This window comes from Anguilla anguilla, chromosome 14 (genome assembly GCF_013347855.1).
Source record: "Anguilla anguilla isolate fAngAng1 chromosome 14, fAngAng1.pri, whole genome shotgun sequence".
NCBI lineage: Eukaryota > Metazoa > Chordata > Actinopteri > Anguilliformes > Anguillidae > Anguilla > Anguilla anguilla.
Genome location: NC_049214.1, coordinates 12,680,721 through 12,705,591, shown reverse-complemented (window position 1 = coordinate 12,705,591; position 24,871 = coordinate 12,680,721). Strand labels below are relative to the sequence as shown.

The following is a 24,871-nucleotide window of genomic DNA, read 5'->3' as shown; positions in this document are numbered from 1 at the left end:
TTGGTCACTAAAACACAGTTGCATCACAGATACACAACGTCACATAATTAGCCTTGGCACTGTGTTGAACGCATGAATATAGGTGAATAGGAAGATTATTGGATGACTACAAGCATCACAATCAGGTTTGAGAATTCCATGGTCTTCATGAGACATCTGTCAGGCTGCAAGGAAGCATGGCCGCATGGCTGATTTTTTTCAAAGACACTGTAACATCATATCTCCACTGCCCTGTTTACACGTCCTTGCGCTCCCATTGAGTCACAGATTTAGACAGAAACCTGGAAGCTTCTTTCCAATAAAGACATTAAAGAAGAATGGATAAAGGTGGATACACTGAAAGATAGACAAAGCAATAAAGACTCCTGCTTCAGAAAGACTCTCAGGGAATGTTTTACGGACTTTGTTTGGCAACAGTGAGTTTCAGCATCAGTTGATGTACTTTTAGAATGTACAGGGGAGCAATATCCCAGAAAGACACACTTACTGTATTGACAGTTCCTTCCCATGAATTCTCCAGGGCACTCGCATGAGTAGTTGGCAACCAGGTCTGTGCAGATTCCTCCATTTTTGCATGGCTCCCTTTCACATTCATTCACATCTGCAAGATACGGAACACAGTAAATGTATCAATGCTTTTGATAGCATGTTGGTGACAACAGGCCACATTTCTAAAATTCTATATTTTCTTAAATTATTATTAAATCAAACCATTTTGTTATGAAAGACCTGAACAAACGTTAAGTCCCCTACTGTGGTGTCAGGGTTCTTTCTTAGCTTCTCTCCTTCTTTATTCATATTTTTCTTTGTCATACCATCCAAGAGTTATTTAATTTCATTCTTGATTTTACTGAGATCAAATCAATCCTTCAGATAATTCATGAAACCAAAAATACTTTACAATGAGAAATCCGGGGAGGAACTGAGACCAAGCCTATTTCCAATTTTCTCCCCTCAATTCTTTACAGAGCCAGTTTAAATGGAAATGGACCCAGACACTTATGACACATTTGGGAGTGCTAATTTTAAATACCCTCTAGGAAATGCATAAAACTAATCCAATGAATTGAGTAAAATCGAGGCAGATCTTTAAAGACAGTAGACACTCTCAATTCCTATTCTGTTAATATAGTAGATTAATTCAGTTAATTATCTTTCTTCTTCCTTTCTTTTGTGGTGGTCACTGTCCCTGTCACTTCCAATCTCACTCGCACAGAAAGTGGCCGTTAAGGGCCAAGCGTACAGCACAGCTTACTCCGCTGAGTCTCATCTCAACTCCATAACATTTGGGACAAAGACAAATGTTTTCATGATAAAAAGTGCAGGACATTCTACATAGTGAAATCAAAGTATATAAAAATACGCTTAAATAAAAGTTTAGAATACACACTTTAACCATATGTGAGCTGTTCGATTACAAATCGGAAAGTGTGGAGCTAAATCAAGAAAAAATATCCCTTTGTCCCAAACATTATGGAGGTTATTGTATGTCAAGACACAGCCTATTCAATCCCGAGAGGTGCTTTCTTTTATTTTGCTACACCAACGTAAGAATATCTTACATTTGTTGATTGGAATGTTAAGAGGTACCCATAATAAGAGAGGCAATGTTTTGTTACTTTTTTTTTTTAAAAGCATACAATTTCCCCAAAAGCCAAGGAAACCTTGTCTACTGGGCCGGTGATTCATTTATTTCTTTTTCTTTCTTTACTTTCTTGAATATTTCTTGAAGTATTTAGAACGGTGCCAAAGTAGCATCCCTGGCAATGTTATGCAAATATTACTACAGGTTGCTATGTGTCGCTAAAGCACGACTGCCCAGGTGTTCTTCTTTCAGAGAACACATCTTAAAAAGTAGGAATGGTCTGTTTTGCAGTTGCCATCCATGCCCTGTACACTCCAGGTCCCTCCTCAGCTCTTAGCTCTCACTCTTTGCCTCAAGTCGCCGGTCTAATGATTCCTCATGCATTATTTTTGAGTCACCGGGGCCCGGCGGAGTCCCAGCAGCCTCAGAAGCTTTGCCGAGACAGCTTTGGGGTCGCCTTTTCGATATCACGCCTCAAATGGTTCACGTAAACAGCAGTCAGCCGCCGTGGCGGGAGAGTCTCGCTCTGGATGATACGCGGCCAAGTTCACTCCATGAGCCACTTTAGAACTGCAGTGAAGGCCGCAGGCTGAGGAGCAGCCAGGCTGAGGTGACCCACTGCCACTCCGCACCCTGCTCCTGTTGGTTCCTCAGCAGAAGCAAATGGCCGTTGAACCAAGATGAGCCAGGAGCTGTGCCGCCCGCCTCTAAACCGGCAAACACTCAAACACTCAGCTGACCGCTTGCCCTCTCCCAAGATCCTAATATCCTACCGGTGTGTGATTTCCCATGCATTTATGTAAACTATTCAGTGCCGTTTCTTCAAACTAGACGGTGCACTAACTGCTAGCAGCAGCCTTAAATCAGAAGTTAACAGGAGACGAGTATAAAGCGAGACAGGAGATTTTATTGGTTTGACAGCTGGGTTGTGAGTAGTCCAGATGTTCAGATGACGGCTGTGGTTAAACTGTATGGCAGTTCATAACAAACCAGCTGGAAGCTAATATAGACAATTTGTGAACACCACATTTCCAGTAATGGAAAAAAAAAAAAACACTGCTACAAAGCCAGCTTCCACCAGAGCGCTGTTCAGTTCCATCCAATCAAAACAGTTCACTTTTTAAATACATTTACCCAATTAATGTTTCAATAAGAAGGCAGACAACTTGCCACATGGCATCCTGTGTACATCCTGAATATCTAGACAAGTCAATATTAGTGGTGTCTTACTTAATAAACACGAGTGCTTTGTATTTATTCAACAGGAAGTGTTAACCATTCACTCAATACATTACGTAATACATTTACTTAGTCATGTTCATTGCAGTATGTGATTTCTCACAATTCCTACTATTTTCTAAGCTCAAGACCACAAAGACCAGACCACAAGCTGGCATCTTTCAACGTGTTCCAGCTGAAGAAGGCTTCTTGCAGAGATAATATCCCCCAGAGACAACTGAGACGGAAGCAGAACTAAAGCGAGGGGTGAAAAAAGTGTGAACGGGTGAAAACGAGTGCAGGAGGAATGGATTACCCTGGAGAAAGCAGCTAATCCGCACAGGCCAGATCTCCGCATGAGTCACTGCGGCAGGACGTGTAAATAAAAACACTCCGTCCCCCTGCAGGGTCGCCGCTGTCCCAACGCGCCGCTTCCGTCACGCAGAGATGAGTGGTAAATGGCAGACTGTTCACCGATACGGCCAGTGCTTCAAGACGCGTTGCTCAAACCCGACATGATCACCACTTGAAGAAGCATTGCTCAAAACCATGAACTAAATCAGGAGCGATATATATCAGAACTGAAGTTAAGAAGTCATAATGCTGATGCGATTCATGAACAACTGCAACAGCCCACAATAGCGGTTATGCCACCGAGAAAAAACATGTATTTGTTCATTCAAAACTGAATCATCCTTAGCATCCTTTCATTTTCACAGCATATTGTGGGGTTGCATTAATCAGCCCCGCTACATTCTCAGAATTGCATCAAATCTGTCTCGCAGCATCTGTGCCATTGTGAAGCAAGTGATGTCATTCAGCAGGTTCACACCACTTTGAATCCATTAAAATGTGCTTTCTTTCTTGGACAATGATTTATAGCCTGATTTTTCAAGAATGGGCTGCTCCAAAACACTGAATATTTAGTTGCTTCCCAACACTCTCCTAGCTGTTATGCATCAATGCAAACTAAAGGAGAAAGCAAATAAAACAATCAATAGAAACCCAGTTTGCAACAGGAGTTTGACTTTGGAATGAAAGAATGAAAAGGGTGGAGCTTTGGAAAGAGCCGGGCCTCACCTCCACAATTACAGAATTCTGAAATAGGGCTCTGCCACTGTTGCTCCGCTGTTACCTCTCCCACCTCCCTCGGGTCTCCACAGCACCTTCGCCTTTTACGAGAACCCCGTTCAGGACTAATTGGGTAGTTAAAGAGTTTTTTCTCCAGCTCATTTTCGATAAAGGACCATTCAGATGTACAGTAATGAGTGTAATGAATTCCAGGCTGTGACAGGACATAATTGCAGCAAGCAGTAAATCAGATGCAGAAGGCCACATCAAGAGGACAGGAAACAGAAAGGAGACTGACCAGCATTGGCCCCTGCTGAAATTTTGCCTGGGAAAATTTTTAATACATTTTTATATCCCCATCAGCTGGACTCTTTTGAGTGTGTACGGAGCACTGCATCTGAATCTTAAGCTTAAGCTTGTTAGCAATTTCTTGCTGGGAATAACCTTGCCACAATATGTTTACTTGGCTCTGCAAATCTAAGCCTAACGCCTTCTTCTTTGCCATAGGCTAACTGTGGTTTAAAAAAAAACATAAGATAGATAAGATTTCAGTCAATTTAACTATTTTGTGCCATTTTCCTCATAAATCCCCCTGGCTCACAGTAGGTAACATGAGCTGATGCATAGTTGTGAATGGGTTGCTCTCTCCTCTGGCACGATATTCAGCAACTGATTGATCAATGCTTTGATACAAATTGCTGTGCCACGCGCTATCAAAACTAATTTTGCACATATAATCACACAAAATAAATTCACTGCAGTTGTTTGATGAAGATGATTTACTTTGATAACTGACTTCAGCGTGGGGATCAATAATTGTGGGCACTGTAGTCATAGAAACAATGGGTTTATAACTCCGTGGAGATAACACCTCCGACATACTTACAATTTTTCCACTGAAACGGTGCCTTCAGATAAACTCTGAAGAGACTACAGGATGGCAAAATCATGCAAGCAAATGGGACCAGAGGAGCTACTGGAGTTACTGACAAATGACTTCTTCATGGACCTGGCAAGAGAGCATGGAAATTACATGAAGACAGAAGACAGAAGCAGCAGCCGCCAAAACAGCCATGGTCATAGCATCACTACTGGGATGAAGTGGCAAGTTGGCAAATGCTGTCAGAATAAGGCTAAAGACAACTGCGTGAAATGCAGTCAATTTGTGTGCGGTCCCTGCTCACACAAACAACCAAAACTGTGAATTCCCTGTAAAATTGATCAGTAAGAGGAGAGAGCCAGTACATATGTGAAAGCTTAATCAAAATAATGGGAGCAAGGGAAGGGAGAAACGAGTGGAATTCTGTAACATATTCAGGGTTTTGAAGCAGATGAAAAAGTCACAATGGGTAGAGTGGCAGGGCCCGGTTTGTGGGAGTGGTTCAGAGAAATCAAAGAACCATGCCTACTGGTTAAGTAGGCACACACCTGGAGTGCATTACCAATTAATTCCAAGTATTTAAAGTGTGCTCTCTTCCCAGTAGGTGGCTATGACCAAGGGAGCTGCACTGGCTGCAAGGAGCTGAAAAGCTACTGTTTGGTATTTTGTTTATTTTGTCTTTGTTATTTTTGTTTGTTCTGTTAATTAATATATTTTTTACCGGGATCCCGTAAATTTTGTAGGACCACACTCTCTCTCTCCATCTAAAATAAAGACCGGTATATTCTGGAATTCCTGTATCTCCCTGTGTCCAACTCTTCTGTCCACCAAAGGGGTGTGTTGCAGCATGTGACCGGTAGATTTCAGAGAGGATTGATTTCTCAAGTAGTAGCCTGCTTTTGGGTAATTTACTCAGCACTGTAATATCTAACTGAGATAATGTTTTCACTGTTGTAAGGTAAAAAGTTGCTTTTGGTTGCAAAGAAAAAAACAAACAAAAAAAAACCCCGCATATTTTGATTCCACTATTCATATTCTGTATTGAGAACACCGTGAACTTCAAGGGAACATTTAATTCCCCAGAGATCACTGTTTAAAAACATCAGTCCCCAGAATATATTTGCGAACACAAGACTGTACAATATGTGTATGAGGAAGCTGAGTACTTAAGATGATTAAAAGGCATGTTTTCTGTGAGCTATAATCATGAGATACACCAGCACACACAACTTCTATTAGTGCCAAATATGCATAGTGTACAATTCTATAAGAAGATTAGTGATATGTGTAGCACATGCCTTTGCCAGGTAATGGGAATCATGCACCTCTGCATTTGGCAGTAGAAGACTTGTTCAATTTGAAGTCGATTTCCTGTTATTTGTGAGGAACCGCCACAGGTCCCCTCAAGGGAGCCAATGAACGCAGGCTATGCTTTGTGACCTCATCATCACATACATCACTCTGACAATAACCCATAGTGCTAATGCATTTTAAGTGTGCATTACACCATCTTCTTTAGGTTCATACATAATAAACCAGAATAACCTTGCCTTGTCAAGACTACTGAAAAGCTAATCAAATCCAATGTACAAATGTGTGCATCATACATAAAATAGTCATTAACATATCCACAGTGTAGTCACATCTGAGTGTAATGACTGAGAAAGTGTCTTACTGGACCATGGGTCCACACAGGAACTGTCCCTGTATGCTGTGTATGACATTTCTCAGCTAACATACTCAGATACCACTATATTGTGACGATTTTAATTACCTAATTTTCGGTCATTTCTATGAAATTAATTCAAAGGTTCATTATATCAGATCAGTAATAAAATAGGTAGAAGTAGATAACTGCATTATCTACGGAAGCCATGCATTGTGTCAGTTGCATGCTTAATTCCCTTAGTGCCTCTCATGGTCGTTCAAAGGCAATACAAACAGTGTTATCATTGTCATTATTAATGTATATAACTACATGAGCAGAAGCACTTAGGACACAGAACTGTTGGTTAATTAATCAACAATCATTAAAACAGGATTTGTATTGTGTGTTAAGGCCATAACAGCAAGAAACAAGATTATACAAACACGGATTCACGGCCTGAGAAATCTGCATGATCACTGACATTTTTATTACAGGCTAGCTGCACTGCCACTCGGATGGTGACAAAATAAATTGTTTATTTATGTTGCTTATTAAGGCTTAACTCTGTAATAAACTCTTTTTTTTTAAAAATCTCAATATGAATTGGCATTAACTAATGTAGTTTTTGACATTAATTAATATATTAATTAATATACAAATACATTAACAAAACTGTACGGTTAACATTGAGTAGTTAGCAGTTATCAACTACATTAGTTAATGCCAATTCACGTGACCATATTGTAAAACGTTACCCTAGCCATTACATGAAGCATTTTTGTAAAGGAATACGAGTGTGCACCGGGGTCAGTCTGGTGGGCAGTCTGCTGAAGGTGAGACCGGTAGCAAAGACGTGCTCAGATGGCACCGATTTTATTGGGCGAATAACGTTGCACTAATGCTGCCAGTTGAGGAAACCCAGACACATAAACTTTCCACCAACTTTCCACCAGTCGAGCGGATTTGTATCTCATGATGGAAAAACGTCTCTCTAATGTAAAATCTATTCCCCAATGATAGGTTATTCATTGAAAAAGTTAAATCTAACCGTTTAATCAATAATAAAATTAATTGATATATGTTCGTGTCATGGTTTCGTATTCCTTTGTGCTATCCAGGCTACTTGGCTACTCATTTCGAGAGCTATTCTCTTTTCAGCAAACGAGCATGAGTATTCAGTTCATACATGTGCAGCATTCTTCCTCCTACTACGGAGCTGATTGGTGGAGTCCTAATTACCGTCAATTAGTTCCATCTGGTGGTCATTCTATATAACTCCCCTCTAAGAGCACCTCGTTGCTTTTGCGTCTAATCCTCATTTCGCAAAGAGCCGGTAAGGTGCTTGGTAATTCAGAGAAGAAAATACTTGGTAAGTCGGTATAGCTTAGAGCAAAGTTTTGAGTTAGCTGTTATACTGATAGTGGGTTTCTGGTGACTTGATTCACGCTACTATCAGTCTTCCTCCTTTGTGTTGCTCCTATCTTACCTTACCTCAGTGTGAGGTTGAATTTACTGTTCATTTATTTTACTTCATTTTGTTTATTTCCTTTCCCTGTCTCTCACGATACCTAGTGGTTGAACACCTCCCGCTGTTCAACTTAAAGAGCCCCTCTTATATTCTGAATATTTGTTTGCATGCGGTTGTATCCTCCCTCCCCAAACCATTACACGAATAACAGTTAATTGATTAGCTATTAACATCCCTAGTCTTTATTTTATATAGCACTACATATAGTCAGGCTGACACACTTCAGTGAATGTTTTTTTGTGAGGGTATTCTAAAAGGACAAAATTCTTAAAATCTTAGGCCAGTGTGGGGAAGGGGGAAACTGTTCTCTCCCCTCATTAAAAGGTGATTGAGTTGAACCAAAGGAAAGTGGTGCAATAAATAAGAAAATAATCCTTCCTTTCCTAGGAAAATGAGTGGCGTTCACGCATTTCCTTCCCAGCATCGACCCATTGCTGAATCTGCCTTTGGTATTCAACCTTGGATGTGACGGGTGTCAGAGCTGGTCGCCTGTGGTGTGATGTGTGTGCTGTCATCCTGTCAGCCTCGTATTCACTCTGCAAGACTAAAGTGCAGGCAGTTCCGCTATTAGATTGGTCAAGAGATTTATAATGGCTTTGACTGCTGTCAATCTTTATTTAGAGGCATCCCTTAAAGTGGTCTGAATGTCCCAGACTGTTTGGGTTCACAGCGCAGTACAGTGGTGCTCTCCGCCCCCTTCGTACTCCAAGATGTCAGCCTCAGTCCCTCTCCTGCCCTGCAGACTAAAGTTCCACAAGCTAGGTCACTACAGCCTCCTCTGGGACTATCCCAACTGTACAGCCATAAGCCAATACAACCCGCTGACATTTGGCTTTGCTCTAAATTTCCCTTTGGGTTTCAATCAAACAGCCAAAGGGAAAATAAATAAATAAATAAAGTGTTTCCGGAAAGCATCTCACTATCTAAGCGGCAAACATCTCAAGAAGAAATAAACTAAAACAAATTAAAATGAACATCTAATCAAAGACAATGAAAAAGGATGCTCAACTGGGGAATAGGAAAATCACAAAAAAAGGTTTTGCTCTTGTTCAGCTCATGCCCCATAGACCCTGCCACAACCCATATGAACAAATATGATTCAGCATGAGCTTTTCTTCTAATTACACTTACATTATTTTTTTTTTCATATTAATAATTAGCCTGAAGAGACTGTAAGAATCATTCATGCAGGGTGAGATGTAATTAATCATGATCATTTTCTTTTTTTAATTGACTCAATTTAAATTGAGCGTTTAAAGTCACACTGGGCTGTTGTCCTTGGGCTTTTTACAAAAGCTGGCATGACCCATTCCTGTCTCCTCCTCCTACTTCAATCTTGTGGCAGCATCATCGACATCTTTCTGTCAAATTAAACGCAACCAATTAGGTAGGCTAAGAAGTTAAGTCATCCATAAGGTTGGGGAGTCTGGCTGTTACATTTGACTAACCAGTCAGAAAATGAATCAAGGTTCAGTGCAATTTCATATATTCACAATTTCAATAGGCCTGGATGTGAACACAACAATGGGCAAAGAGCACAGCCTGTGGACTACCGACCCAGTGAAGAAATGTGATGTGGTCAAATGCATCATTAACCATGTTCTCAACAAATGGACAAGTACATGTGTTGTGCACACCTAAAGAAGGTTCCAACAGTGAAGGGTTCTGCTGCATCTGTAATGGTTCATCCCCTTATAAGGTGCGAGCAATATGAATTGCTACTTTTGACCATCCTCCCATATGGCAGCATTTCTTTCCTCCCAGGAAGGTGTCTTCCAGGATCAACAGAGCATGTGCAGTGACTCAGTGGTGTGATGAGCATGGCAATGTTTTCCATAAGGCGTGGCCATCTCAGTCACCAGGTCTGAACCACAGGTATTCTTTCTCCCTTTTCTACATCTATCCCCTTTATATTCCTTTTCCCCCTCTTTAATCATGCTATTTTATTTATGTATTCAGCTTTACCAGAATATAAGAGCATATTCTAATTTAAAAATAATAAAAACGCTGACATCATTTTCTCGGTCATTTAGTTCCTCTCTCTCTCTCTCTGACACACACACACTGGTGTACACACACACACACACACACACACACACACAAACCCCACTGAAAATAGACAGCATATTTCATTTTCCAGCCGTCCAGACGTGTCTGAAGCAAACATAAAGGTAGACAGGTCTGTAACCACGATGCAAGTCAATGAGGCTTTTTTCATTTGGTTGGAGACCGTATGCTGTACAAATCTCAGCAATCAATCTATGCTCCCGACATGTATTTGTAATGCTTCCTGCCCTTCTGTCTTTCACTTTTCCAAAGACAATAGTGAATAATTTATATGTGCAGCTCTAGGAGAACATCATATATTGTATTTCTCTCATCTGAGGTGAATCAGACCATATCTGAAAGCAAAACCAAATTGTATTTAAAATATCTTCAGTAGGAAGGAACACCTAATTACAACATGCAAAACACTTTGGTCACTTTTTTGGTCAATCATTTCCATGAGTATTAAGGAGTCATTTCATCCCTGCTATCTTTGTGTTCTTTTCCACGTACCCCACAAAAAGGCAATAAAAAGGACTCGCTAAGCACTGTTTTGATTATGCACACAATTTCAGCTGTTTGAATTTCTACAGACACGGTTCGTATAAAACTGACCTTGGTTGGTTTTGAATAAAAAGTGAAATAATTTTTTTTTTACAACCAAAATGAAGAGAATGAGAAATAGTCCTAGATGCTGAATCTCTCACTATATTTTAACTTTAACAAACTAAAGTCAATTTGAAAAGTATGCACAGAGGGTCACAGTACTAACATCAGGGATTACTAATGTTCTTTGTGTCTTTGTCCCAAAACGCAGTACAAATATGTTCTCAATCCTACGGAGCAGTCCAGGTTTACTACCAGACTGTGCGACCCATCCGTGCCCTACAACAGAGCCTTAACAGGATGAGCCACTTTCATGTTACAATACAAATAGTTGTTTGTTAGGTTAACATTACACTTATTGATGTAAAATATGCCTGTGTAACTTCTTGGTGATAACACATTTGAAAATTCCTGAGACAAACACTGTCATTGTCCATCACTCTGGATAACAGCATTTGCCATGTGATTGTAATGTAACTGGTGTATGATAGTGGATCTGAACAGAAAAATATGGCAGTATATATCAAAAATATTTCTGATAACACTTCATTCACAGCCAACTGCCTTTATTCTTAAAAGGGATGTTCTTGCTGTCAAGAAATCAGACACAATGGCTGATACATGATAATAAAAACGTAAAATAAAATAAAAATACTCCTGAAACTCCCAAAATTTTAAAGTGTCAAGAAAGCTATGCCGAACCAAATTAATTGTGAAGTTTAAGTCCTCAGAAGTAGCATGAATGCTCCTGTAAACTGTAGAGGAAAAAAACCATTTAATGGTTTAATTTTTCCTTTTTGGCAAAAACCAATCCACATAACAGCCCACACAAACTGCTATACAGATTTACCTCATTTGCAAAAGCTCCTGTATGCTTAAGGGTGCATGAAAACCCTTGAAAATCATTCCTCTTCTGAAATCTGGATAAGTTACCATTTCTTGCAAAATGCTCAAAATTCAAGAGAAATATTTAAGGAGTAACAGTGTGCTATGAATTGATATTTCATGTAGTCTTTTTTAAGGCTTATTTTTTTCTTAGTATAAGTAACATTACCCTTTTAAAGCCCAGTTCAGACAAAAACTGTAAAAGTAGATGAGGCAAGAAGTATTCACAAGACTTTGGAATGGGTAATTATTAATAACTAATTAAAATGATGGCTAACAAATCAACTGTTTCCATATTAATGAGTTAAGAGCTGGTATTCATCCAAGACTTCACTGAAAATCATTAATTTATGGATAATTGGTAAACTAATTAGTAGCAATTACAACTCTTGATTCTTTTTTGGTAAGTCAGTTTGATTTGTGCAGGTCTAAATTGTGCAGGTCTAAAGGAATTTTTGTTCATTCGTACATGCAAAGTTTCTGCAATTCTGACCAGTTTTCAATGGACTGCAATTTTCTGTTTATATCACATAATATTACAGGTTTTAAATTTTGGGTTTTGGCTCAGCCATTCAAGAATACAATTTTTTTTTTTTTTTTAATCCTTTGTAGTTATTGATGTGTGCTTTGGGCCATTGTCCTGTCCTCCGACAATTGCTCTTCTGTGTCAGGTTTTCTTATAGTACTACCTGATGTTGCTATCTGGGTTGTACCATACTTTTTTAGCATGGTACAACAATATTTTCAAAGACAGAAAATATTCCCGTCCTTCTGAGCGACTGAACTCACTTCCTCTCTACCCACGTGCCCACAGGGCAATCGCACAATCGACAGCATGACACTTCATTACAATAATTGCCTATTTCGCATCAAGTGCTCTGCCAATCTGCCTCAGTGCGTGGTCGGGAACATCGGTAATTTATCATTTAAATAATGACAGCACCACTGCACAGCATTCTTACAATAACACTGACAAAATCAGGCATCGTTTGATAGAATCCTCATCTCCAGAGACAAGGACAACAGAGTCGCAAGTACTGACTGAGCATTTTGGTACCACTTTTGCATAAGGATGGCAAAGTCCATATGTCAGAAAAGGGTGTATACAATGAATTTGTAAACCTAAATCTTTTGAACGTATTATTGAGAAATAGTATTAAAAAACACCGCAAAGGAATACTGCACACATCATGATCCTCCGTCTCATTTTGATAGTATTTAGATTTCATATCAGTGGAAGTGATTCATTTTAGTAGCACGCTCACCTTTTTGTCTCACAGCTTGATATTGAAACTACGACTATTGAACTACTTGATGGTTTATTTTGGGTTTGGTTGACCGGGATAGGCTTTTTGGCTGCTGAGCATTGCGATATCATTATGGTGAACATACACAGCAGAACAGTTCAGAACATGTGAGAAGAGCGAAGCGAGGAGGGGAGAGGCTGTAATTTTACTGTGTGGAGCTGGGTTTCAAAGGACAAAGCGTCTGTCTTTTCTCTTACTCCAGTCTCGCTCCAATATTGCTCATTCGCTAGCTTTGTGCATGAGCAGACCACAATCTTGGCACAGTGAGCCTATGGCGCTTCTCCGTTTTCCCAACTTCAGATTCGAAGATTAGGGACACTGGATAGCGTTGAAAACCCTCTACATCTACCTTTTAGAGAACCTTTAAACATTGTAAATGTTGTTAAAGGCATTAATTCTACTCATTAACATGTTTGACTTTTTAAGTTCAGTGTTTAATGTTAAATGTGTTCAGCTAATTTGCTTGTTGCATTGAAATAGCATCATCTTCTGGATACTCCAAGTGATTAATGGAAAAGAAACAAACACCTGGTCACAGTCATTAATAATAAGCACACACCAAATCCGTCTGTATCGTAGGCTATTTGCTTTGAAAAAGCAAATACCTGGGTGTTAAACATCTTGTACATCAATGCTTGTTCCGTCTTTTTTTCATAAATAAAGCCCCAAGCTTCATAATCTGAGGATGTGGCTGGTCTCATGTTATCATTGGAAATGTGTTTCCTAACATTAGTATGTGCAAAAGATATGCTGTACAAGCATTATAGGGCTTTTTCATTTACTGTTACAATTAATCTGTCCTTCTTACAATTAGCCACCTAGGTCTTAAGAATGCTTGTACTTTGGTTTAAATTGTGCTTGACTTGATAAAGTTATGATCATAACCTGAATAGGTAATGACTATTGACATTCCAAAACTGAATTTTTAAGGAAAATGTCATAGTGCTTAACTAAATATTTTCTGAGTGTATGAGCAAAATCCAAAAACTGTCACATTTAAAGCAACACTCATGAACCAGAAACAACATCTCCAACCACTCACATGCTCTGGTACAGGCTACAAACATCATTTAGTACAAATTATAATAAAAAGAAATAAATTTCAAATAATAAATAAAATTCTTACTTTAGGCTTACATTCAGCTATGCAAGTATGCACCACATATTCCTCTTCTAGTAAGCAGGCAATCATCCTGAGGTGCCAAATAAGTATATTGGACAAGTACATATCAGACAGGACAAAACTGCCAGGTGCTCTGGCCTTGATGTAGTATTAAAGGGAAAGAAACCACTAAACTCAATGGCAATTTATTCCTCTTGAACTTCTTTTACAACTGCTCCATAGGCCTGCTATAGTTTCTAGTCACAAAATTACCAGAATTGAGTTGGACGTGCCTTAAAGCTTCCGTTGCCAACTTTTTTTTTTACAAGGAATCAGGGAACAGTTATGCTTAAATGGTAGCAATCATAGAAAGACCTGCCGTGAGAGAAATCAAAGAGATTCTTAGTTCTTGGATGCATTAAATGTTTGCCGCATTTATCATTGTGGTTGGTTAAGTTAAGTTTCTCATGGCACTGTATCTTCATGGACTCAACAGAAAATCTACTGCCATTCGTTGTGCACTGACTGCAATTGAGAAGAACCTATGGGAAACTTAAATCTGCCATGAACAGAAATCAAATAAATGTTGTGTGAGTTTCAAAAAAAAAAAAAAAAAAGAGGCCTTTAATGATTTTTTAAAAAGGTATCGACCCTGCGGTGAAGTGAATTGGGCTCTTTGCAGAACAATGTTGGTGCCATTTTATCTGATGTCCCATGTTGCGATTATTTCATCTGTTCTTAAGGCGCAAAAAGGCATCCGGAAAGGATAAATTGCATCTCAGCAGAAGTGGAAAAAATATATCTTCTCAACACAGTTTGAGACAATCGTAGTCACACGCACCACACTTCAAAACAGACTGGATACCGCAGAGGTTCATTGAAGCTCTCATCCATCTGCTTAACCAAATGGACCATCACAGGATAAATCCGACTTAAACAGGCTTCCCTTTAGGGCTTCTGACACATGTTCAAGGGGTAGAAGGATGACATTTGCATAACTCACCATCCAAGGAATTGGAATACATAGAAATGGTTGAATTAGACATTCCATTTTTTTTTCTTTTTTTTCTTTTTTTAGAAATGATCTTATTTTTTGTGCAAATTACTTTTGGATGTTTCAGAATGTCTTTTACGAAGACTTTACACTGTCAAAAACATTATCACTGCTCACAATATAAAGGGTAATATATATATCTTACAGATCTTGTGTCAGAACTAATGCTCTTTTATCAGTATCTGTTGAAATGATTTTGTCATTGTCATACAAAACCTCTGATATCATTTGGAGATAACACCTATTATTTAGGTAATCTCTCTTTAGACTGGAGAATATCATGCAATTGTGATAAATAATTTTAAATTTCTGAAGCCACAATAACAGTATTTTGGGTGCAACTGAAGGACTCTCTAGGCTTCATCATTTGGGGTTGGAAAATGTAATTTTTTCTCTAATGTGGAATACATGATTATCTTAGAAATTAGATCACATTGGCCCTCACCTTAACAATATTAAATCAGTATTTTTGGCTGAGTTTCCACTTTGAGTTTAATAAATGACATGGGATCACAGCACCAGAGTTCCAGACCTCTCTTCTTTTGCAGTCAGGATTGGAACCCCGAAATGACAGTCTGTTCCAGGAGAGGAGATAATAGTTTTGTGAAGAAAACTCATAATTTTTGCCATTGATTTGCCCTGACTTAGGAAGCCGTGCATCAGCGCTGGACTGCCCCGAACGATGCTAATGCCCCTGACAAAGACTCGGCTGGACATATGGCAGGGGAGAATGCACTAAATTAGGTCGAGTGTCAGCCCCGGCTGAGACAGCCAGAGAACCAAGTAGATGGCGATATTTCCCCCTAATCTCAAGACTTCGGATTTCAAGAGCCGTTGTTCAATCTGTCTGACAGCTCAGCTCTGAAGCTGTTCGCTGTTTGGGGGGACAATGCATTAATTATAGTGCTGGGCTGAGATATGGAACATGCACAGCAGATTTCGGTAGCAGTGCAAATCCAGGGAAGTGACGGACCATAATAATAATAATAATAATAATAATAATAAATGTACAAACCACATTCACACACTTTTTCTCTGGTTTCCTCTCTCTCCAAGTTAGACTGTCTTTCCTTGGTTTCTTTTTGACATACTTCTGGTTCGCAATAAGGGAAAGGCATTTTAATCAAGCCTGCTCACAGATGATGTTATCACGACTCATGTGAAGATGTCTATTATGCATGCGATTAAAGCCACCATGGGGCAGCAAAGGAAGCTGTAATATGATGGACAAAAATGATGACTGCTTTATCTTTTAATTGGTGAAATTCTGCTGCCTGGTGTCCCTCATTGGCCTTAATTTTACTAATAATTGTAGGAAATCATATTTTATACGTAAACTAAACTTGATCACTGAACTTGATAAACTGTGTCTGTGAATAAAAAATAAGTAACAATTCCATTCAAGTATAGGGAAAGGAAAGTTGGCCATTGATATATGCATACATCCTAGGAAGTATGTTATACAAATGTTTGTTTTGCTTCTTTTTTTGGTAATTAATCTGTAGTGGCAAAGCCTGTAAGTGGATGTACATGCAATACAATGCAACACACATAGGACAAAACTACAGCACATTAGGGATAATGTACAAAAATTAAATATTACAATTTTTTTTTTCTTGCCTTATTATGGTGGCACCAACTCATGCAGACAGTGCACCTTGTGACTTACTCAGTTTCAGCGCAAGGTCTATTGAGGCACACCTTCAACACTGTTTAGGAAGTGTTCCTGACACCACATTGTTACAACCAAAAAGCTCACATGAGCTTAAGTGGATTTACCTAAGTGAACAGCAGAAAATTCACTGACAGTGTTTGTTTCAAACAGAATGCATTTTGTACTTTTATAAATGAACAGGACAGTAATTTGACTAGCACGTATGTCTGAATATTTGTTTGAAATCATTGGACAAAGGCATCTTAATACGACATGCATAACACTTCTTGGCATCAATATTCCTGCGTGCTTGCTTGCTGTGTGACAGCAGTGCTCGATATGGACTAAACTACAGGCTATCTGGTAAAGGCAACAAGGTAATGTCATAAATGCTTCCATATAGTGATTGTTTGCTACTATGGAGATTGCTTGCCTCTATGGAGCTTTTATGAACAAGAGGATTCTTAGACTGGAAACATGGAAACAATTACTTGCTGCTGCAGTCAGTTTATGGCCAGCCTCCTGTATGGGGCATTCTCTTGTCAGTTTTTCCTGCAGTAGCCGCAGTGGATTCTAAAGTTATCAATCAGCGAGGAAATTCAGATGACTCATAAAAAATGTGTGCGGTGTTTCCCAATGTTGTTGTGAGAACTGAGCAACTGTATATTTTTTTCCTTTTTTATATGAGTCGAGTTTTTTTAGTACCTTGGATGAGCATCACTTACTGTACCTTAAACAGCAAGGGGGGGTGGGGGTTGGCTGAATTAATGAACTTTCATGTTTCACTATCACCAAAAAACAAGGGTAAACCTGGGACTACGGAAGAATGTGTCCAAAAACCACATGAGAAGCAGAGTACACATGTGAACTATAAAAATAATCCCACTTATACAATGAGAGCAAGAAAGGGTAACCTATCATATTACAAGTCACATGTTTTTATTTCACATGCAAAAATTGTAATTCACATTTGAAAAAGCCAGTTGTGAATGTGGAATTTGAATTTCACATGATTACATGTCATGTTCTGTTTTTGCATGTAGGGATTTTGTCAACATATGAAATTGTCATTTTCACGCGATACTTTTGTAAGGGACACAAAGTCCTAAAGTAACTGAAACTGGTTGTACAATAATGGCAAACAAAATGGCAAAAACACTGAAGTATCAAGAGTTCCTAATGACTTGAGAATAGGTTTGAAGAGCTTGGGGGATTGCTGCTGCTTCAACTTGTAAATGTTCGCAGCAACAGTCAATCTTCATGTGAGGCTGAATGTATTCAAAGTCTCCAATGACAGAATTGATAGGAAGACATCGATTAGATGGGCCAGGGATTCTGTGTGTGACAGATTTAATTAGCGAGCCAATCACGCTGACTAATGAAAGACATTGTGGCATTCCGAACTTGAAAGTTGTGAAAACAGTGGCCGGGGTTCAATCCGCCCTGTCCTTTTGACTCACATTTGAGTGACGCATCTGAGATAAGTTTTCCCTTTACAATCAAAGCGGGCGCAAACTGAATAGAAATGTGTGGTAATAACAGGAATGTTGAAAGGGATGCGATTCTCATTATGGAATGTGATCTGTTCACACCTTTTTGCTACACAGTACTGAAGATGGAAAATAAATATGCTGATTCTTTTTTGGAGTGAATGTCAATGTGTGTTTTCAGGAGCATTGCTTATCTAACCTCATTTAATGCATCCTACATTCGTCTCAGTTCTTCTCAGTAGGAAACTCACGTCACATTTGTGAAGATACTCCTTAGTATGGATTTTTGGCAAATCGTACTACTGTGCATCTATGTATTCTGAAAGAAGCTGTACTGCTATGGGCCCACAGAAGTCCGATAAGGTCCATTGCTATCCTCTTAGCAAAACAAAACAGAGGCAGCTAATTGACTAGTTTTCTAATTTCATTTCAGCTATGTCTTTAGAAGAGTATTACTCAGTTATGCTGTATATTGCAAATGCCGATTCTATATTGAGGCTTTAATGGCATGGCCACACACTGTTTGTATGTGGGCGTGTAAAATAGTGAAATGGGAACAGCAAACTCACTGTGTTGGCAACGGATTCCGCTGAAGCCAGGTGGGCACTTGCACACGTATCCAATGAAGGTGTCGCCTCTGTACGTCTCACTGATTTCACACACTCCTCCATTGTGACAGGGATTTGGGTGACAAGGCCCTAAAAATGAAGAACAGAATGCTCACGTAAACGTTTGAAAGGTTCAGTCCTGACATCCATTAGGGAAGGAGTCCATCCAGTGTATGTTTGACTCGTCTATGCATTTGTGAATTTTTAAATATTATTTATTTATATTTTAATTGCTGAGATGTAGCAGCACAGCTTGTGCACTGCAGGAGCTGCCGCTGAGCAGAAAGGGGTATCCAACAGCGCGAGCACCCAGAAGGAATGAAAGCACTTCTAATAAACCAGGAGAGCTCGTAGCAGTAGATTATTCACCGGGCCCTAGCCCGTGGGCTCCCTCCCCTCTTCCCACTCATCCCTTCCGCTCATAGTGTAGTGACTCATTTTGTTTTTCAGAAATCTTCGCAGTTGAAATTAAAAACAGCCAGACACTATGATCATTGTATAATTCCTATTCCAAAATCGAATATTGATCAATACATCACTGCGATTGCTGTACACTGCTGATCGGTACTTCAAATAGGGCAAAAATGGTGCTCTTGCCCAATATACCCATTTCAGTCAGCGTTAGATTGGATGACTCACCTGCCACAGGCTCAGATTTGGCCTGTTGGTTAAGAAAAGGACTTTCTATTTCCTAGCTACAAGGTGTTCCTTTTTCAATTTGTTTCAGTAAAAGGCAGTTCGATATTTATTTACCTACAGCTGTTCGAAGAGTCTAACTAGCACTGGTTGCCTGGAGGTTTTTATTTGAAATTCGTTATTCTTGGACAGCGACATTCATCTTTTTCTGCCATTATAATATGCACCCATGTATCTACTGCGGCTTCTAGCTGAGAGTGGAGAGAAAGGTTCAATGAGTACAGACTAGACAGAAAAGCAGATAAGCATAGGATATGTATGCCAGTGAGGTTGATGCTACAAGCTGATCATGAAAACAAGACATGACAACGCTGAACCATTCAAATCTGAATGCGGTGCCCGTCACATTTTCAGCATAACAGAGCAATTCAGGCCACAAAAATATTTTTCTTTCAATGTTTGAGGACCAAAGTCTTACTGAACTTGATCATCAGCTTTCTCCTGCTTCAAAGCTGCAACAGAAAGTGGCACAGAATGCAAACACGCAGACTACTCCCTCAGAACTGCCTCACCGTCTCTCTGACTCTTTGAAATAAACCCAGTCAAACTTGCAACGCTGCATAATCCATTTGCAATCAGAATAAATATTCTGACTTGTGAGGTTGACATATTTAGTCTCTCTGCTGCTGCTCCCTCTCTCTCTCTCTCTCACACACACACACACAGTATATATCACACACAAAGACACATCTACACAGACACATACACACATTACTTTCTTTGACGTGTGTTTCTTAGCATAGTTAATTTTAATGTTGGCTCTGATAATCAAAATCAACAATGTCTTCCTTTCTTCCCATTGCAGCCCCAGTTCTGCACCTCATCTTCTTCTCGCTGTCAGTTTACTAGAACATTACAACGATAAATAAATTCACCTCATAAAATGGTGAATTGGAAAGGATATTCATAAAGAAATACAATCTCAACAAATCAAAACAATACTGTCCTGCCAATTACAATTAACAAAAGAAGCAGGCGGTGTTTAAATTTTAAATATTTAAATTAGCCATTAAGTCCTAGATGGTAACCAAGTTTTCTACAAAGTGCAATTTTATGTAGGCAGGGTTTCAATCAACATTTGTCTGCAACATACATTTTTTGGATTAATAAATACCAATGAAATTTCTTTCTTTACCAACACAGTTTGCCAAGTTCAGCAATCACTACAGCCACCTCGCCAAGAAAAAGTGAAGAAAAGCAGAAGGCTTGCATTTACTTGTAAGTCAAACTTAAGGACAAATGTGGATTGAATACAGATCATAGTATTTTGAGGCTTCTATGAATATCACCAGTTTGTAAATGTTGGGCATAATGCAAAAGGACTTGTTCCTGTGCCCTTCATGCTGGTAGGTTGATGTCTGACCATAATGACACCAATGGCATGAGATCAGACTCGTTATATCAGTTCATTTTAATGATAATTTTATCAGTTATATTAAGGATTGATCAAGGCAATAAATAGTCTATACAATTGACACACATTAGGCTACTGCATGTGGAAGAAATTATAATCAGCATATCACTGCCTTTAATTTTGTGAGCAGCTTCGATGTAATTATATGCCTTGGTGCCATTTTGGGATTCAGGTTCCTGGGGCTGAATATTAAAATCCTGATCTGCATTGTCCAAAGGCAAAATCTATTCTGCTTCATCGTGGTGCATCACAACAGCATGAACAACTGTCATGCTGTTGTGATGCACCATGGAAAGAATAAAGAACAGATATACAGACTAAATAGTGTTGAATCTGCAATTCAAAGGTTATGGATTCGACTGGGTGCCAGCTGGGATACTGCCGTATCCTTAAGCAAGGTAACATTCAGCTTTATAAATTAATTATATGTAAACGTAATCTGCGTAAGATATCCCATATGAAAGTGTCTGTTAACACTAGAAAGGCCACAGGCAACATCATCACATGTTTAGACTTTAAAATTAAAATGACTCCAACACTGTAAATGCAACACCTTCCTCCTTCCATTTCTTTTCAGAATATTTTTCTGAAATATCAAAATTGACTCAGTAAAGACAGTTTGTGCCATTTTCTTCACAAAAATCCCCCGCCAAACAATAGGCGACAGGTGCTGCTGCGAATGTGTTGCTCTCTACCCCGGCACGCTATTCAGTAACTGAATGACCAATGCTTTCATACAAACTTCTCTATCAAGCGCTGCCGAAACTAATTTTGCACATATAATCACACAAAATCCATTCATTGCAATCATGTGATGAAGTTGATAAAGACTTTAGGGTGGGTAATGTTGGTCGTTGTAGTCATAGAAATGATTTATAACGCAGAGGTAACACCTCCAACATATTTTCAGTTTGAGACTTTGAGTAACCTGAACAGACTACATGACAACTGCGTGAAATGTCATCGATTGTGTGTGGTATCTGCTCACACAAACCATCCTGTAGAATAGGTAAAAATATGTGTGTCATAACTTTCAAAAATAGGATTATGTAGAATACAGCAATTACCAGACTGCCCATTTCTCAGATTAAACACAGATAAGACTTATTTTAAAGATCAAAGACAAGATCAAGCCCCATTCTTATGATTACCATCAAAGTGTAAAGATGGTATCATCGGTTTTTCTCTTTTTAATGGAAAATCACCAAATAATTAGTGTGGGGAAAAAGCACATCAATCACATTAAGATCAGTTCATGGTGGCCATCAGTGCTATGAAAAGGTATTCGCCAGGATAAGAAAAGACTGACAAGGAGACATCAAGTACGGGTGATCTTCAAACATTACAACAAGAGCTTTTGAATGCGGTTCCTCTAATGTACACTATATAATGTATAATGTGTGATAATGTATTTGAATAATGTATGAAATGCATAATGCAATATATCCCCAAATAGGCTCTACACAAGCAAACATTGAATTAAGCATCCGTAATAGCCCCTTAAACTTACAAACTGCCTCACACTTTTGAAGTCAGGCCATTTGTGCATAAGTCTTGATGTAAAATGCAAGAGTCCTGATTCTAATTACAATGGGAGCTTTGTGGAAACTCTATTGTGCTAAGACTCCTCATAGGGGGATAGAGTGACAGAGGTCTGAACATTCTGATGTGATGAGCAATAATGGCATAATAGCTCACTGACAATAAAAGCACATCTCCATACAATACCCAAGAAGATGGATATACTGGCAATTTGTATGACATATTCAGAGACAAAGTATTCAAGGGGGGGAGGGGGAGGACGAAATTGGATGCAAAAGCATTTGAATAAGGAATTGAGGATCCTGCTCCTGATTCCTTTGTTCGGCATGAGGGAAATGTTAAGTGTGTCAGTCCCTCTTCTGTTATCAAAGTGCAAAGGGGATAGTTATTGTACCTCATTCTAGATAAGGTGACTTCCTGATGAAATAATTCCCATTTTTTCCCAATGCAAAAAAAGGAAAAACATCAGTTGTTCCACACTTTCTGTTTACCCTTGCAGTAACACAGGCATTTTGCCATTTCTCTTCTGTGTTCTCATCTGATAAGCAACTCATTACATGATATTGTAGTGACAACACTGCACAGTGCATCTGCCATCCCTACCCATTGCGTGTTCCAAACAGACTACTGATTATCATATCTGATTATATTGTCAACAGTGTGAGCAGGGGAAAAATGTGATTGATATACATCTCAAAATATTTAAATACAAAGGTTAAAGATGTGCATTTTGAGTTTTGTATTGAAGTGGTGGTTTTCCCTCTCTAGACATACAATAGTCTCTTTGGCTCAAGAGATCTCTGAAAAAACATTAAAAGGTCAGCTCACACTGAGAAAATAGTGAATAGTAAATCTCACACATCTACAATCTTTGGGAAAAGAAAAAAAAAACAGATGGGAGATTTTCAGCAGTGGTGATTTCTGCAAACTGACGATCCTCAGAAAGTGGTTCATAGTCCCGCTGACAATATCAAGCTGAGGATTTAGGAAATCCCCTCATTAACACATTAAACAACAAAACAACAGCGATTTGCAAGCTGATGAGTTATTATGTGAAGAATACACTCAAGACAGTGTGTCATTTAGGACACTGAAAATTGAATGTTCACAATTATACAGATTAAAGGTCTACAAGACAGGTTTAACCAGAAGATTTAATACCACCCATAATTATTTCCATAATGCAATTCAGTAATCATTTCTAAAATTTCTGTTACTCAAAGAGTTTTCAGTTATTAAATATCTGTCATTTTCAAGCTCTATGCCTTCACCAGGAGTCTGGCCAAAACATAATATCATGAGTGGCCTATGGTCACTTATTGATCACTTGAATCTAGACTCAAATAACATCTCTCTGTAACATCTATCCTCAGGTTTCTACTATAAAGAGTAGCTATTTTACGAAGTTGTTAGTTAAATTTCTGGTAAAAAAAAGGCAGTTGACTCCAGGGAGTAGTTGGTTTATTATATCAGTAATGATATTTGACATACTGCATATACTATATCTAAAATATCATTTTGTTTACTGCATGAATATGATAATGTAATAATAAATCAATCAATCAGTTTGTCCTTTGATCAACATTCATGTAACATCCATATCTTCTGATCCAGCAGTTGTGGGGGTGGGGGTTGGGTTCAGAACTTCAGAATGGGCAAAATAGAACTGTTGGCATTTTTGGAGGGGTTACTTTTCTAGTTTTCTGGTAATCATGTTTTGCACGCTACATCTCTGTCCTGATTCTTCGGTCATCTTCTGCTGTCTGGATGAAAGGGTTCCTTCAGAAGGTGACAAGACAAGGTATTTTTGACAATTCCAAGCATGTCTCTTTATGTCCTACCAGGACAAAAAGGACAAGACATGTTAACATTTAACTCCGTCAGAGCAATGAACACAAATCAAAAAGTAGTAAAATGCATCAATAGTATTAAAACACAATGGCTCGAGCCACGGATGTCAAACTAACCCTAAATATTGGAGGATCAGGGAAAATTTAATAAAGTCCGATATCACCTTGAAAGGCTTTCAGACGAGCAAGGAAATGCCATGAAAATGTCACCAGCGATGGCGGCTCCATTCTGATAAAACGTCTCCTGTCTCCCTCCTGCTCCGCGGAAAGCCAGCGAATGCAGATAAACACATCAAAAGTGGACGCAAGCACTCCATTCAAAACAATGAAGCCCAAGGACACCGATGCCCGTCACACAGGGCCACAGAATCTGCTTTAGTCTTTACTGTGCTATATGCTGTGACCTGGACTCAATCAACATTAGCTTTTGGCTCGCTAACTCTTCATTTTTTTGACTTCACAAACACAGTTCAGTGAGTGGCTTTCCGTGATTGGCAAACTGTGTAAATCAAAGTTGGGGACTGAATGCAGGCTTGAGCACATTCCAGTGCAACATTCCGTCACAATGGCATAACCTTCAGCAACGGGGCACAATGACAATGACGCACTGGAAAGAGAGCACTCCCATGATCATCTCGTAGTCTCAGATGTATTCACTGTAACATGGTTGCTCAATACAAAGACCTT

At 39.0% G+C, this 24,871-nt stretch overlaps 1 protein-coding gene across 6 annotated transcripts in view; it reads right to left on the bottom strand.

Annotated features, from left to right (window-relative positions):
* The window catches only part of edil3b (EGF-like repeats and discoidin I-like domains 3b), a 110,620-nt gene that overhangs the window by 49,810 nt on the left and 35,939 nt on the right, over positions 1-24,871 (bottom strand). For all 6 annotated transcript variants that reach the window (XM_035389853.1, XM_035389854.1, XM_035389855.1 and 3 more), the window contains 2 exons: positions 18,644-18,772; positions 488-601 (listed from right to left, as the gene is read on the bottom strand). In XM_035389853.1, the coding sequence (XP_035245744.1) occupies positions 488-601; positions 18,644-18,772 (243 nt within the window). The remainder of the gene's footprint in view (positions 1-487; positions 602-18,643; positions 18,773-24,871) is intronic.